Genomic DNA, 17,500 nt, shown 5'->3' with positions numbered 1-17,500 from the left:
ACATTTCAGGAAAGATTCTTCTTCAGTCATGATATCATACATAGTATTTAACAGTCCCTCTTCATTTTTTTTTTTAGCTTAAAAAAAGAAACAAAAGATGAAGAAAGTGGAATTTTTTTTTTTCTTTTCAGTCGAAAATACAGTGTTTTCACAATTGTATAAAAGTTCCCAAATTTGACATTTTTGTTTTCCATTATGTGGAAAATAGAGGAAATAAAATAAAATAAGATTAAAATTCGCATTTCACAATGTTTCAAAACACAATAAATGCTCTCTTTACGTAAAATTTGCCCTATGATCGACACATGTTCCTTTTTACTAAAATATATCTATATATTGAAGACCTATAGTACTGTACACAACAGTATGAAATAAATAAAATTAGGAAATATAAAATGGGCCACATAAATAATCTTTTTTTTTTTTTTCCCAACCGACAAATAAGATGAATGCAATTTGCTGTATTCCAAAAAAAAAAAGAAAAGAAAAGAAGAGGTTTGGTGTAACACTGACAAATAAACATTGCACGACATAATGTAAACTAAGTAACTGCTGCCTAGAGTCTTAATACTGACACGGGTGCTGCAGACAACAACGGTAAACCATCCCATAATACTGAAGCTGGTGGAAAAAAACGAAACAACAACAAAAAAAAACAACCTTTCTTGACACAATACGAGGGTGGCACTTGCAGAGAACACACAGGTTAAAAGGTTTGCATATAAGGCTTCTTTTAAAAAACAACAACAAAACAAAAAAAACCTCACAAAGGCTTCATCCTTTATTTCACCCCCCCCCCCCCCCAATCCAAAGTCCAGACCCTAATTTTCCCTTAGGGAGGTCTTCCCTCCTTTTGAGCGATATCCTTCACAGTCTTAGTGATTGGAGGCCTGACACAGGTGGGTGACGACTAACTTTTTTTTTTAGGCGGGGGGGGGGGTCACTGCCTTGTTTCCCACACCATATAAATATATACATAGGCAATACTTATTTTTTTTGTTTTGTTCCTTCATGATTATAGAAGCGGAGTGCAATTTGTACAAGTCACTGTTTGTGCTATAAATACTATGGAACACGGTCAGGGGGGGGGGGGGGGGTTGGAAGGGGGGGGGGGGGTTAGCACCACACATGTTTAGGCCATTGGACTGTACATTTTTTTTGTTCTTTTCTTCCAAATGTATTCTTTGTTCGGTTTGCATAATGCAGCTTCTGTCACAAACCCCCTCCCCCCCCGCCCCCCTCTACGCCGCCGCCGCCGCCGCCGCCTCACTGATCCGGCGGGTGGAAGCTTCCCGGAAGCTTCAGGCACGTGCACGTGCGGTTCCAAAAAAAAACGTCACGTCTTAAAAAAAAGAAAAAAACGAAATCGGACTAGATGGCGTCCTCCGTCGTGTCCTCGTGATCCGATTTGGTTTCCGTTTTGCCATCCAGCGAGCTGTCGTCCATGGAGTGCTCGCCGTTGTCCTCCTCGTCCCTCAAGGTGTCCGGGTCCGTGTCCATGCTTTTGCTCTCCTCCTCCTCAAACTCCTCCATCTTGGCGTACGCCTCTTCCGCTTCCTTCCGTCCCTCCGCCATGCCGCCGTTCACGCCTTCGTGCCGCATGATGGCGTCCCGCTCCGCCAGCTCGGGGTAGCCCTGAGGTGCGATTCCCTGCAAGTAGGCCCGGCTCATCAGCAGCTCGGTGGGCTCCAGGTGACCCTTCTCGCGGGCCTCCCTCTCGGCCGCCTCGCGCTCCTCCGCCTCGCGCTTGCAGTACGAGTAGCGGTGGTTCATGTGTTGCGAGTACGAGCCCGAGTGGGAGAAGCGCTTGCCGCACTTGTCGCACTGGTAGGGCTTCTCGCCCGAGTGCAGGCGCGAGTGCTCGATGAGATGGTGCTTGTGTTTGAAGGCCTTCTTGCAGATCTGACACTGGTGTGGCCGCTTGCCTGCGGACACGCGGGAACAGAGAGCGGGGAAGGTGAGTGGCGGGTCGCGACAAAAGCACACAAGGCAGAGAAATGGTTCGATGGCGTGGAGCGAAATGACATCACGGGGGCGTCAAATCCAACATGAGCGGATTTAACAAAAGCATTGGACACAATTAATCATCTTGATAAACACATTAAAGGCCTACTGAAAGCCACTACTAGCGACCACGCAGTCTGATTTTTATATATCAATGATGAAATATTAACATTGCAACACATGCCAATACGGCCGCTTTAGTTTACTAAATGCAATTTTAAATTTTTCGCGAAATTATCATGCTAAAACATCACAGTATGATGACACATGCACGTGACATCACGCATTGTAGAGGACATTTTGTTCCAGCATTGTTCCCAGCTATAAATTGTCCGTTTTCATCGCATAATCCACAGTATTCTGGACATCTATGTTGCTGAATCTTTTGCAATTTGTTCAATGAATAATGGAGACGTCAAAGAAGAACGCTGCAGGTGGGAAGCGGTGTATCACGGCCGCCTTTAGCAACACAAACACAGCCGGTGTTTCATTGTTTACGTTCCCGAAAGATGACGGTGAAGCTTCACTATGGAACAGAGCGGTCAAGCGAACACGGTTGGATTGGACCACACACACACAAAGTACAGTGTATTATGCAGCGATCATTTCGAAAGATCGTGTTTCGAAGAGGGTCCCTTGCGAAGGGCAGAGATGGGCATTGTCACCACCCGTCGACTGGTGCTGAAGAAACATGCGGGGCCGACCTTCAGGTTGTACAGGTACGACCATATAATCTCACTAAAACACTAGTAACACAATAAGCAGATAGGGGATTTTCTTAATTATCCTAGTAAATTTTTCTACTAACATCTGTATCACTCCCACTGTATAGTTTTTTTTTTAATTTTTTTTTTTCCTAGTCCTTCAGTCTCACTTTCCTCATCCACGAATCTTTCATCTTCGCTCAAATTAATAGAGAAATTGCCGTTTCCTCGGTTTGAATCGCTCTCCCTGCTGGTGGCCATGATTGTAAACAATGTTTAGATGTGAGGAGCTCCACAACCCGTGACATCACGCGCACATCGTCTGCTACTTTCGGTACAGGCAAGGCTTTTTTATTAGCACCAAAAGTTGCAAACGTTATCATCGATGTTCTCTACTAAATCCTTTCAGCAAAAATATGGCAATATCGCAAAATGATCAAGTATGACACATAGAATAGACCTGCTATCCCCGTTTAAATAAAAAAAATCTCATTTCAGTAGGCCTTTAAGAACGGTATGGCATCAACAGGCTGCTCTACAACTGGATAAGAAGTTACTCAACCAACAGGAATGTGGGATATAAACAACAATCGCAAATCCCGTATGGAAGGATGGGCAGCGCCTGAGAGCTGCAGCCTGCCACCATGACCCCGCACTCCTCCCCCTCTGTTGCTAGATACCTGGAGATGTACGTTGTAATATGTACATGTGCTTTGCTATGGAGGTTTTTTCCCACTCCAGACTGGGCCCCAAAGTATTGTATGTATTTTACGCATCCTTCCCCAGCGTTTTACCTTTTCCCCCATCTTTTACAGGGTCGCCATCAGCGTTCCTGTTCTCTAACCCTGTACACTGTTTGTTTGTCTCATCTTTAACGAGTTTGTGTTGAAAACAAAGTTTTGTTGTACTTTTGCAATGACAATAAAGACCTACTTACCTACCTAATGAAAGTATAATTGTTTGTATATAGTGAATTATATTTATATAGCGCTTTTCTCTAGTGACTCAAAGCGCTTTACATAGTGAAACCCAACATCTAAGTCACATATCCAATATCTAAATTCGCAAAAAGCCACTGCCCGACCAGGGCTCAGAAAATCTGCAGAGACTCCTCCCACCCCCGCCAAGGACTATTTTCACTGCTGGACTCGAGAAAGAGGTTCCGTTGCAGAACCTCCAGGTTGTGTAACAGTTTCTTCCCTTCTTGAACGCATCATAATAATCCCCTCAATCCCCCCCCCCAAAAAAATGGATTAACTTGCTGGAATATAAAGATAATATAACATACATCCATAAACATGGATGCATATGCAAAAGTGCAATATATTTATCTGTACAGTAATCTATTTATTTACAGTATATCTGCACATTATTGATTTTTTTATCCTGCATTACAACTAGCGAATGCAACAAAATGTCGTTCTTATCCGTATTGTAAATTCCAAATTTGAATGACAGTAAAAGGAAGTCTACATTTAAACCAGTGTGGGTGGCACTGGGAGCAGGTGGGTCAAGTGTCTTGCCCAAGGACACAGCGGCAGTGACTAGGATGGCAGAAGCGGGTAGGGAACATATGCCGAGCTACGCCGCCTCCATATATTAAATTATTGGTACAAATGTTTAACCAAAACGTGCACAGGGGATATTTCACATGTCTTTACTGTGTTTGTATTTGAACAGACTTTATGTTGTGTAAAGAACATTTTATATTTCTAGGAAGCTCATCTTCTATTTGAGATTTGTTTACAGGGTTAGGCCAAATAAGTACTTAACTTCAGCCGGTGTGTAACATTGTCCATTTATGAATGTTTGTTTGTTTTGTCGACCACTTGCCGAAGATATTATAAACTAACTAACTTACTGACCAACAGGAAAAAAATAGGGTGAAGATAGTCAAACACACTATCTTGTGCCGTACCTCAGGAATCAATACTCGGACTAAATATGTTCAATCTCTACATAAACGACATTTGTAAAGTTACAAAAGACTTAAAGTTAGTTTTGTTTGCAGATGATACAATTGTGTTTTGTTCAAGGGGAGAACACACACACACACACACACACACACACACACACACACGATAATACTAATAATAACAGAAGAAATGAAGGAGTTAAAATAATGCTTTGACTATCTTTGTATAGCTCGGTTGGTAGATTGGCCGTGCCAGCAACTTGAGGGTTGCAGGTTCGATTCCCGCTTCCGCCATCCTAGTCACTGCCGTTGTGTCCTTGGGCAAGACACTTTACCCACCTGCTCCCAGTGCCACCCACACTGGTTTGAATGTAACTTAGAGATTGGGTGTCACTATGTAAAGCGCTTTGAGTGACTAGAGAAAAGCGCTATATAAATATAATTCACTTCACTTCACACTTTGAATCTGAAGACTAAAATAATACTATTTGGTAACAGTAGAAGAGAAAGTCAAACACAAATAGACGGAGTAAATATCCAATTTCGTTGTTATTTGAACCTGTTCACTGCAATAATGACAATACAACTCTATTCTGTTCTATTCTATATTGAAAGGGTAAAATAAAAACACATTTTTGGGTGTAATAAGCAAGAAACACGTCAGTAATAAATATAGAAATTCAACGATTTGAATTTAAAATGTGCAAAAATGATGCACAAAGCAAACTATAACCTGCTAGCCAAGAATAAAGCAAAACATGTTCTAGACCTAAAATCACTTCATATTTTCTACTGCTCAGTAGTGTTACATATCTGAGTTATTGTGCAGAAATATGGGGAAATAACTACAAATGTGCACTTCATTCACTAACTGTGTTACAGTGAACTGATTAACGTGGACCCCGACTCAAAAACAAGTTGAAAAACGTATTGGGTTTTCACCATTTAGTGGTCAATTGTAGGGAATATGTACTGTACTGTGCAATCTACTAATAAAAGTATCAATCAATCAATCACACATAAACATATCAATTATATTAATACATAATGTTGGATATAGAGAATATACAAACTATTTATTGAATCACAAATATAGAAATTCAACGATTTGAATTTAAAATGTGCAAAAATGATGCACAAAGCAAACTATAACCTGCTAGCCAAGAATATAAAACAATTCTTCTCAACAAAAGAAGAAAAATATAACATTACAGGAAAATCCAATTTAAAACATTTGTGTATCAGTATGTGGAATTGAATTATGGTACGAATTAACCAAATAAATCCAACAAAGCATCAATATGATTCTGTTGAAGAGACTATTTTTTGGAGTATAAGTCGCACCTGCCGAAAATGCATAATAAAGGAGGGCAAAAACATATATAAGTCGCATTTTGGGGGGAAATTTATTTGATAAAATCCAACACCAAGAATAGACATTTGAAAGGCAATTTAAAATAAATAAAGAATAGTGAACAATAAGTGTAGGTTATATGAGGCATAAATAAGCAACTGCTATGTTAACCTAACATATTATGGTAAGAGTCATTCAAATAACTATAACATATAGAACATGCTATACCTTTACCAAACTATCTCTCACTCCTAATCCATAAATCCCATGAAATCTTATACGTCTAGTCTCTTACGTGAATGAGCTAAATAATATTATTTAATATTTTACGGTAATGTGTTAATAATTTCACACATAAGTCGCACCTGAGTATAAGTCGCACCCCCGGCCAAATTATGAAAAAAACTGTGACTTATAGTCTGAAAAATACGGTACAAATGTTCACAAAGTACACAGAACAAGAACTATGATGAACATCTTGAAAGATTTTTTTTTATCTCTTATTGGGAAAAATATTATTTATATATTTAATATTTGCATGTTTACTATTAGGTCTGCGAATCTTTGGGTGTCCCACGATTCGATTCAATATCGGTTCTTGAGGTCACGATTCGATTTAAAATCGATTTTTTTTTCCAATTCAACACGATTCTCAATTCATAAACGATTTTTTCCCGATTTGAAAGGATTCTGTATTCATTCAATACATAGATTTCAGCAGGATCTACCCCAGTCTGCTGACATGCTAGCAGAGTAGGAGATTTTTACAAAAAAGCTTTTATAATTGTAAAGAACAATGTTTTATCAACTGATTGCAATAATGTAAATTTGTTTTAACTATTAAACGAAACAAAAATATGACTTATTTTATCTTTGTGAAAACATTGGACACAGTGTGTTGTCCAGCTTATGAGATGCCATGCAAGTGTAAGCCACTGTGACACTATTGTTCTTTTTTATTATTTTTATAAATGTCTAATAATAATGTCAATGAGGGATTTTTAATCACTGCTATGCTGAAATGATAACTAATATTGATACTGTTGTTGATAATATTCATTTTTGTTTCACTACTTTTGGTTTGTTCTGTGTCGTGTTTGTGTCTCCTCTCAATTGCTCTGTTTATTGCAGTTCTGAGTGTTGCTGGGTCAGGTTCCGTTTTGGAATTGGATTGCATTGTTATGGTATTGCTGTGTATTGTTTTGTTGGATTGATAAAAACTAAAAAAAAATAGATTTTTTTAAAAATGAGAATTGAGTCTGAATCGCACAACGAGAGAATCGCGATTCAAATTCGAATCGATTTTTTCCCACACCCCTACTTACTATTTATTACTATTTATGTGTTGACTGTTGTGTTACAGAGAACAAGGAAATGGGATAAAATTGCTGTGGTAGTATTAAAAATAAGCTGGAGCTGAAATTAAATCACTGGAAGTGTGTGTGTGATGCGTCACGTTGTATGGTATGCGTCTTCCAAATAAACTGAAACTGAATTATTCAAATTGTGAGAGGAAAAGTGGGCTTGCATTCGCCGGTCGACATTACCCACGCTCCCTCCCGCAGTCCGGACAAAGACTAGTTGTCTGGTGGGGAGCTTATCTCCGAATATAATTGAAGTTCATGTTGACGCAGCTTCCTGACATGTTTCTTTTCTTAAAGTTTATTCATCAGCAAAGGGGAAAATATACTTTTTTATTTCTTCTTCATCTCTGAACACAGCACGAAAGTGTCCCGAGTGAGACGTCGCACCCCCAACCTGTTTTCATGTGGGAACAGATAAGCGGCGTCTCCTCGTGAAAGAGGATCTCGGCAATAAGAAAAGAGTCATTATCATCACAGTCCTGCTCTCTCAAGCCATCTACGGCCGATAACGTCTAACTCGCAGGGGGTGTCTTTTCCCGATAAAACACGCAACTTTTGTCCACCCTGTTGATGAAGAAGCAAGTTACAAGATGTACAACAGAGGAGGGAGGAAGAGGAGGGGACAAGTTCAAAGATTCACGCAGGATTTTTCAATACAAACATTGACAAGAGGAGATATAATGGGGGGAGGAATTGGAAATAAAGGGTCTAGAACAGTATATACCTGTGTGTTCATATTTGTGTCTGAGAAGGGAACTGCTCTTCTGGAATGTTTTGTCGCACAAGTCACACGCGTACATACCACTTTCAGTCTTCTTAATCTTCTTCCGCGACAGACAGGAGTCGGGGTCTGTCATGTCGTCCAGCCCTGACATGTAGTCGGCTGTGGCGTCCAGCAGGTCGCCCTTAGCAACCAAAAGAAAAAAACAACAACAAAAAAAAAGACAAAGAGGGACAAAAAAAACAAACAAACAAGAATGAGTTTGGGTGCTGCATGAGAGATATCATAATCAGACACACAAGTGACAAACTGATGCTAAAAGTTGTGGTAACACTTTAGTATGTTGTTAACATAGTCACCATTAATTACTTGCTTATTAACACACAATTAGTAACATATTGGCTCTTAATTAGTCATTATTAAGTACTTATTAATGCCTTCTACTTCATGGTTCTAACCCTAATCGTAAATTACTAACATATTGGCTCTTAATTAGTCATTATTAAGTACTTATTAATGCCTTCTACTGCGTGGCCCTAACCCTAACCCAAACCCGACCCCTAACTCTAAATTAGTAACATATTGGCTCCTAATTAGTCATTATTAAGTACTTATTAATGCCTTCTACTGCATGGTTCTAACCCTAATCGTAAATTACTAACATATTGGCTCTTAATTAGTCATTATTAAGTACTTATTAATGCCTTCTACTGCATGGTTCTGACCCTAACCCAAACCCGACCCCTAACTCTAAATTGGTAACATATTGGCTCTTAATTAGTCATTATTAAGTACTTATTAATGCCTTCTACTGCATGGTTCTAACCCTAATCGTAAATTACTAACATATTGGCTCTTAATTAGTTACTATTAAGTACTTATTACTGCCTAACTCCCCATGGCCCTAATCGTAACTCCAACCCTAACCCTAACCCTAAATTAGTAACATATCGGCTCTTAATTAGTCATTATTAAGTACTTATTAATGCCTTATTCTGCAGACCTAACCCTAATCCTAACCCCAACCCCTAACCAAATACTTACAAAATGTTCCCCTAATGTCCAAATAACTCTAAATGAAGTATTTGTTACTTGCAATATGGTCCCTTAAGGTCCAAATATCTCTAAATTAAGTCTTTGTTACTTAGAATGTGTTCCCCTAGTGTCCAAATAACTCTAAATTAAGTCTTTGTTACTTACAATATGTTCCCCCTAGTGTCCAAATAACTCTAAATTAAGTCTTTGTTACTGAGAATATGTTCCCTTAAGGTCCAAATATCTCTAAATTAAGTCTTTGTTACTTAGAATATGTTCCGCTAGTGTCCAAATAACTTTATATTAAATCTTTGTTACTTACAATGTTTCCCTAGTGTCCAAATCACTCTAAATGAAGTATTTGTTACTTGCAATATGGTCCCTTAAGGTCCAAATATCTCTAAATTAAGTCTTTGTTACTTAGAATGTGTTCCCCTAGTGTCCAAATAACTCTAAATTAAGTCTTTGTTACTTACAATGTTCCCCTAATGTCCAAATAACTCTAAATGAAGTATTTGTTACTTGCAATATGGTCCCTTAAGGTCCAAATATCTCTAAATTAAGTCTTTGTTACTTAGAATGTGTTCCCCTAGTGTCCAAATAACTCTAAATTAAGTCTTTGTTACTTACAATATGTTCCCCCTAGTGTCCAAATAACTCTAAATTAAGTCTTTGTTACTGAGAATATGTTCCCTTAAGGTCCAAATATCTCTAAATTAAGTCTTTGTTACTTAGAATATGTTCCGCTAGTGTCCAAATAACTTTATATTAAATCTTTGTTACTTACAATGTTTCCCTAGTGTCCAAATAACTCTACATTAAGTCTTTGTTACTTACAATGTTTCCCTAGTCTCCAAATAACTCTAAATTAAATCTTTCTTACTGAGAATATGTTCCCAGAGTGTCCAAATAACTCTAAATTAAGTCTTTGTTACTTATATGTTTACTAATGTCCAAATAACTCTAAATTAAGTCTTTGTTACTTACAATATGTTCCCCTTGTCTCCAAATAACTCTCAATTAAGTCTTTGTTACTGAGAATATGTTCCCCTTGTCTCCAAATAACCTTAAATTAAGTCTTTGTTACTTACAATGTTCCCCTAGTCTCTAAATAACTCTAAATTAAATCTTTGTTACTTACAATATGTTCCCCCAGTGTTCAAATAACTCTAAATTAAGTCTGTTTTACTTACAATATGTTCCCCTAGTGTCCAAATAACTCTAAATTAAGTCTTTGTCACTTAAAATATGTTCCCCATACTAAAAGTGTTACCAATTTTTTTTTAAAGCCTGATATACATTTGTGTTACCTTTTCCAATCAGATTGTTGTTGGTAATTAGCAGGACTGTGGAAATCCAGGTAATAATGTACAATGTAGCCAAAGAACGACACACTGAAATATTTTTATTAATATTTGCCATAATTTCAAGCATATGCAGGAATTGAGTGAGTTTGGGCTTTTTTTTAACTGTGGACTTTTAATTAGTGGTGTTTTATTCTATTTAGATCTCAACCTTGTTTGTCTTTGAAAGTAATACTTCAAATTTGATAGTAATAAATGGTGGATGAGGATCCAAACACGATTATAAACCACTACTTTTTCCAACTGTGAACCTTGCCCGTTATAAACGGTGAGGCTAAAATGTGGATTTTGCGCCATCTTTTGGACACGTTCGCTCATTGCAGGTGCAGCGGCTTGAAAATGTACTTCCTGTTCCGTGCCTTGAACCGGAAGTAAAACCGTTGACAGTGTTTCTGCTCGAAAGAGTACTTAATTCGTCACTCCAAGCGACACTTTTAAGTTTTACAATACGACTAAAACCATTCATGGTCACTAAACCGTGCCATGTGTGATGTCTGTAGGAGTTTTCATGCAAATGTGTTTGCACTATCGTATTGTAATCAAGCTAGCATTGGTAGCATTAGCAAATTTGCTAACATGTTTGTGTCCATGTTAGTAATATTTACTTACAATGGCGTTATTTTTGTATTGTTTCAGTTTTGAAAATTCCCCAAAAAGTCACCCTGGAATTATTGAGTCTGTTTAGCTGATTGGAGAGCTAGCCATGTGTGACGTCTGTAGGAGTGTTTTCATACTTGTTTGCGCTATTGCATTGTAAATAAGCTAGCCTTGTTAGCATTAGCGAAAGTGCTAACATGTTTGTGTCCATGTTAGTAATATTTACTTACAATGGCATTATTTGTCGCCATCTTTCGGACACGTTCGCTCACTGCTTTGTGTGTTTTGTGCCTCGAACCGGAAGTATAACCGTTGACAGCGTTTCTGCTCGAAAAGATACTTCATTCGTTCAAAACAATTAAGTAATGTAAATAAATATATTTTGTTGATATAGTCCTATGTAAAAATATTGTTTTTTTCTAAAATTCGGTGGGTGACATATAGCCTAACAAATATGGTATGTCGTTACATAAAAAAATATTTAAAAAAATGTTATGCTGTCGTTTATGTGGCCTTATACATTTATTGTTACCCATCCCCTTTGAGTCAGTCTTTTATGATGCAGACGAGTGCGGCGTGTGAATTGACGGAGAACAATGTTACGAGCCAGAGGAACATTCTGCCACAGTGATCACAATCAGAGTGTGTGACGTGTTTCATTAATGAACGTGACAATGCCAGGACGTTTTTAGACGGGACCGCGGCTATCACCGTGCAATCAATTCCGACTAAACGCCTGTAGCTGTATTTTTAAAATCTAATTTAATAACTTAGAATAGGAACATTATTAATACTTTTTTTTTCTTCATCAAAATGGTTCACTCTATGTTAAACAGCCCTCAGCATTCAGTGGTAATGAACATAGGGCCGGTGCATTATTAAACCGCACTTGGAAGATTAGCTCGCTTTAAAATGCCACCGAGAAGTGGTGGGGTGGCATGGGGGGAGGAGCTCGAGGGGAGGCAGTTGTCATTTTTACAAACATTCTGGGACATCTGCTGTTTGATACCTGTATGTTTATCACATGGATTATTTGCATTTATTGAAGATGATGACTTATTAAATCAGCAAAGTCTTAACTCAGTAACAAATGGCTGGTTTATGCTCAGGAAATTTTAAAGTTAAAATAATTTAAGAGGGTAATTTCACCCGGTGTGGTGAAATTACCCTCTGCATTTGACCCACCCCCTTGTTCCACCCACAGGGGGGTGAGGGGAGTAGTGAGCAGCAGCGGCAGCCGCGCTCCGGAATCAATTGATCGCAAGCTGTGTAATTCTGAGCGACTTGGTGAGCAACCATGACACTCATCCATTATTTAACTTTGTCTATATTGAATAATGACGGCTTTAAAAAATTGGAGCTGGAACTAAAGTTAATCTGAAATCTGAAGGGAAAGCGGTGACTTAAAGGCCTACTGAAAGCCACTACTAGCGACCACGCAGTCTGATAGTTTATATATCAATGATGAAATATTAACATTGCAACACATGCCAATACGGCCGCTTTAGTTTACTAAATTGCAATTTTAAAATTTGCGCCGAAATATCCGGCTGAAACGTCGCGGTATGATGACGCGTGTGCGTGACGTCACGGATTGTCGAGGACATTTTGTTCCAGCATCGATCCCAAGTATTAGCTCATCTGTTTTCATCGCGAAATTCCACAGTATTCTGGACATCTGTGTTGCTGAATCTATTGCAATTTTTTCAATGAATAATGGAGACGTCAAAGAAGAAAGCTGTAGGTGGGAAGCGGTGTATTGCGGCCGGCTTTAGCAACACAAACACAGCCGGTGTTTCATTGTTTACATTCCCGAAAGATGACGGTGAAGCTCTACTATGGAACAGAGCGGTCAAGCGAACACGGTTGGATTGAACCACACACACAAAGTACAGTGTATTATGCAGCGATCATTTCGAAAGATCGTGTTTCGAAAAGGGTCCCTTGCGAAGGGCAGAGATGGGCATTGTCACCACCCGTCGACTGGTGCTGAAAAAAAGGTGCGGGCCGACCTTCAGGTTGTACAGGTACGACCATACAATCTCACTAAAACACTAGTAACACAATAAGCAGATAAGGGATTTTTCAGAATTATCCTAGTAAATGTGTCTAATAACATCTGAATCACTCCCACTGCCCTCGTCTTTTTATCCTTTCTAGTCCTTCACTCTCACTTTCCTCATCCACGAATCTTTCATCCTCGCTCAAATTAATGGGGAAATCGTCGTTTTCTCAGTCCGAATCGCTCTCGCTGCTGGTGGCCATGATTGTAAACAATGTTCGGATGTGAGGAGCTCCACAACCCGTGACGTCACGCGCACATCGTCTGCTACTTCCGGTACAGGCAAGGCTTTTTTATTAGCGACCAAAAGTTGCAAACTTTATCGTGGATGTTCTCTACTAAATCCCTTCAGCAAAAATATGGCAATATTGCGAAATGATCAAGTATGACACATAGAATGGACTGAACACCTTTACTACGGTCCTCGTTGAGGTTTGGAAGTCAACCGAAGACTGTTACGCGACACCGGTTGGTTTGGAGTAAGTCGAGACATAAACCAACCCTTACTCTGTTCACCTTTTCAGTGCAGGTGTGTCTAATTAGCCGAGTAAGTAGTTCACATGGCGCTACCTGGGGCTGTCACACAACCACGGTTTGAGTATTTACCTGGAAACCCGGTTTCCGCTGGTACTTTCTCCGCTGCAGCATCTCGGCAAAGGTAGCGGCACCGGATGACAAGAGTCAGTTATTGGAGCTGGAACTAAAGTTAATATGTAATCCGAAGGGAAAGCGGTGACTTAACGAGTCATATAAAATTGACTGAACACAATTACTACGGTCCTTGTCGAGGTTTGGAAGTCAAGCGAAGACTGTTACGCGACAACGGTTGATTTGGAGTGCGTCGAGACATAAACCAACCCTTACTCTGTTCACCTTTTCAGTGCAGGTGTGTCTAATTAGCAGAGTAAGTAGCTCACATGGCGCTACCTGGGGCTGTCACACAATCACGGGTTGCGTATTTACCTGGAAACCCGGTTTCCGCTGGTGTTTAATGCGCTACAGCATCTCGGCAAAGGTAGCGGCACCGGATGACAAGAGTCAGTTATTGGAGCTGGAACTAAAGTTAATATGAAATCCGAAGGTAAAGCGGTGACTTAACGAGTCATATAAAGTTGACTGAACACAATTACTACGGTCCTCGTTGAGGTTTGAAAGTCAAGCGAAGACTGTTACGCGACACCGGTTGGTTTGGAGTAAGTCGAGACATAAACCAACCCTTACTCTGTTCACCCTTTCAGTGCAGGTGTGTCTAATTAGCAGAGTAAGTAGTTCACATGGTGCTACCTGGGGCTGTCACACAATCACGGGTTGCGTATTTACCTGGAAACCCGGTTTCCGCTGGTACTTTCTCTGCTGCAGCATCTCGGCAAAGGTAGCGGCACCGGATGACAAGAGTCAGTTATTGGAGCTGGAACTAAAGTTAATATGAAATCCGAAGGGAAAGCGGTGACTTAACGAGTCATATAAAGTTGACTGAACACCTTTACTACGGTCCTCGTTGAGGTTTGGAAGTCAAGCGAAGACTGTTACGCGACACCGGTTGATTTGAAGTAAGTCGAGACATAAACCAACCCTTACTCTGTTCACCTTTTCAGTTCAGGTGTGTCTAATTAGCAGAGTACGTAGTTCACATGGCGCTACCTGGGGCTGTCACACAACCACGGTTTGAGTATTTACCTGGAAACCTGGTTTCCGCTGGTACTTTCTCCGCTGCAGCATCTCGGCAAAGGTAGCGGCACCGGATGACAAGAGTCAGTTATTGGAGCTGGAACTAAAGTTAATATGAAATCCGAAGGGAAAGCGGTGACTTAACGAGTCATATAAAATTGACCGAACACCTTTACTACGGTCCTCGTTGAGGTTTGGAAGTCAAGCGAAGACTGTTACGCGACACCGGTTGGTTTGGAGTAAGTCGAGACATAAACCAACCCTTACTCTGTTCACCTTTTCAGTTCAGGTGTGTCTAATTAGCAGAGTACGTAGCTCACATGGTGCTACCTGGGGCTGTCACACAATCACGGGTTGCGTATTTACCTGGAAACCCGGTTTCCGCTGGTACTTTCTCCGCTGCAGCATCTCGGCAAAGGTAGCGGCACCGGATGACAAGAGTCAGTTATTGGAGCTGGAACTAAAGTTAATATGAAATCCGAAGGTAAAGCGGTGACTTAACGAGTCATATAAAGTTGACTGAACACCTTTACTACGGTCCTCGTTGAGGTTTGGAAGTCAAGCGAAGACTGTTACGCGACAACGGTTGGTTTGGAGTAAGTCGAGACATAAACCAACCCTTACTCTGTTCACCTTTTCAGTGCAGGTGTGTCTAATTAGCAGAGTACGTAGTTCACATGGCGCTACCTGGGGCTGTCACACAACCACGGGTTGAGTATTTACCTGGAAACCCGGTTTCCGCTGGTACTTTCTCCGCTGCTGCATCTCGGCAAAGGTAGCGGCACCGGATGACAAGAGTCAGTTATTGGAGCTGGAACTAAAGTTAATATGTAATCCGAAGGGAAAGCGGTGACTTAACGAGTCATATAAAATTGACCGAACACCTTTACTACGGTCCTCGTCGAGGTTTGAAAGTCAAGCGAAGACTGTTACGTGACACCGGTTGGTTTGGAGTAAGTCGAGACATAAACCAACCCTTACTCTGTTCACCTTTTCAGTGCAGGTGTGTCTAATTAGCAGAGTAAGTAGTTCACATGGTGCTACCTGGGGCTGTCACACAATCACGGGTTGAGTATTTACCTGGAAACCCGGTTTCCGCTGGTACTTTCTCCGCTGCTGCATCTCGGCAAAGGTAGCGGCACCGGATGACAAGAGTCACTTATTGGAGCTGGAACTAAAGTTAATATGAAATCCGAAGGGAAATCGGTGACTTAACGAGTCATATAAAGTTGACTGAACACCTTTACTACGGTCCTCGTTGAGGTTTGGAAGTCAAGCGAAGACTGTTACGCGACACCGGTTGGTTTGGAGTAAGTCGAGACATAAACCAACCCTTACTCTGTTCACCTTTTCAGTGCAGGTGTGTCTAATTAGCAGAGTACGTAGCTCACATGGTGCTACCTGGGGCTGTCACACAATCACGGGTTGCGTATTTACCTGGAAACCCGGTTTCCGCTGGTACTTTCTCCGCTGCAGCATCTCGGCAAAGGTAGCGGCACCGGATGACAAGAGTCAGTTATTGGAGCTGGAACTAAAGTTAATATGAAATCCGAAGGGAAAGCGGTGACTTAACGAGTCATATAAAGTTGACCGAACACCTTTACTACGGTCCTCGTTGAGGTTTGGAAGTCAAGCGAAGACTGTTACGCGACACCGGTTGATTTGGAGTGCGTCGAGACATAAACCAACCCTTACTCTGTTCACCCTTTCAGTGCGGGTGTGTCTACCTGGTAGCATTTCGCTACATGGTGCTGTCACACAATCACGGGTTGAGTATTTACCTGGAAACCCGGTTTCCGCTGGTACTTTCTCCGCTGCTGCATCTCGGCAAAGGTAGCGGCACCGGCTGCGTACGTGTAGGCCATGTGTGGTAGGAACCCCATCTGATCCATGCCAGGGTAGGGCCTGAGTCCCGGAATGCTGGCCTGCATTGGCGGCATGAAGGTGGCTGGCGGGAAAGCGCTCTGAGGTGGAAGTGAGGTGTACATGGGTTTGGCGGCAAAGGGGTTCATGCCAAAAAGGGGGCTAGTGCTTTTGTCCATGTTTCCATTGTTGGGCGAGGCAGAAAATTCGTTCTTGATGTAGGCTAGGTTGAGGGGCTCCTCGAAGTGCTCGCGTGGCGAGGGGACACTGCTGGGCTCGACATTAACGCCGTTCACTTTGGGTCGGCTCTTCACGGTCAGTGCATGCTTAGGTTCATTGATGAGTCGCGGAAGAGAGAGGTCGAGCGGCTCGGCCTGCAGGTCCTCGGACGCCAGGCTGTTGGGGGTGTATGAACTACTGTGCGAATGTTTTGAGGATGTGGACGAAAGGTTTAGTGGCGACGGCGTGTTGCTGCGGGAATGGTCCAACTTGTCACCCGCGGCTTTGGCGCCGCCAAAGTGGTGGTTTTTCAAATGTCTGAGGGAGTTGTCACAGTTGTTATGGAGCTCAGCCACGGCCGGGGACGTGATGCACTCGCCTGGTTTGATTAGCGACACGGGCGATCGAGATGCCAGGTGGTCTTTGGGGGGACTGTGGTGGTTGCTTGTTCCGACAACCATTTCCATGCTGTTCTTGTGCTCCAGGGGTGGAGTTCTGGAGCTGCCATACTGGAACATCTTACGCTGTTGAAACCATTCTTTCACAAATTCCTGAGGAAGGCCAACTGCGATAGAGATCTTGAGCAGCTCCTCGGAGTTGGGCTCCATATTCATGGCAAAATACGCCTTC

At 41.2% G+C, this 17,500-nt stretch overlaps 1 protein-coding gene across 2 annotated transcripts in view; it reads right to left on the bottom strand.

The window, feature by feature from the left end:
- Positions 1–17,500, bottom strand: part of zeb2b (zinc finger E-box binding homeobox 2b) — a 50,383-nt gene that overhangs the window by 92 nt on the left and 32,791 nt on the right. Inside the window, exons 6-8 of one of the 2 annotated variants that reach the window (XM_061889869.1) lie at positions 16,570–17,500; positions 8,066–8,246; positions 1–1,925 (exon numbers count right to left, since the gene is read on the bottom strand). The exon at positions 1–1,925 is cut by the window's left edge and continues 92 nt beyond it; the exon at positions 16,570–17,500 is cut by the window's right edge and continues 1,072 nt beyond it. In XM_061889869.1, the coding sequence (XP_061745853.1) occupies positions 1,372–1,925; positions 8,066–8,246; positions 16,570–17,500 (1,666 nt within the window). In that variant the 3' untranslated portion in view covers positions 1–1,371. The remainder of the gene's footprint in view (positions 1,926–8,065; positions 8,247–16,569) is intronic. The other variant, XM_061889870.1, reaches the window with a different exon arrangement.

Source organism: Nerophis ophidion, linkage group LG27 (assembly GCF_033978795.1).
Source record: "Nerophis ophidion isolate RoL-2023_Sa linkage group LG27, RoL_Noph_v1.0, whole genome shotgun sequence".
In the NCBI taxonomy this organism is placed as follows: Eukaryota; Metazoa; Chordata; class Actinopteri; order Syngnathiformes; family Syngnathidae; genus Nerophis; species Nerophis ophidion.
Note: the sequence above shows the minus strand (reverse complement) of the source record. Positions and strands in the feature narration are given on the sequence as shown.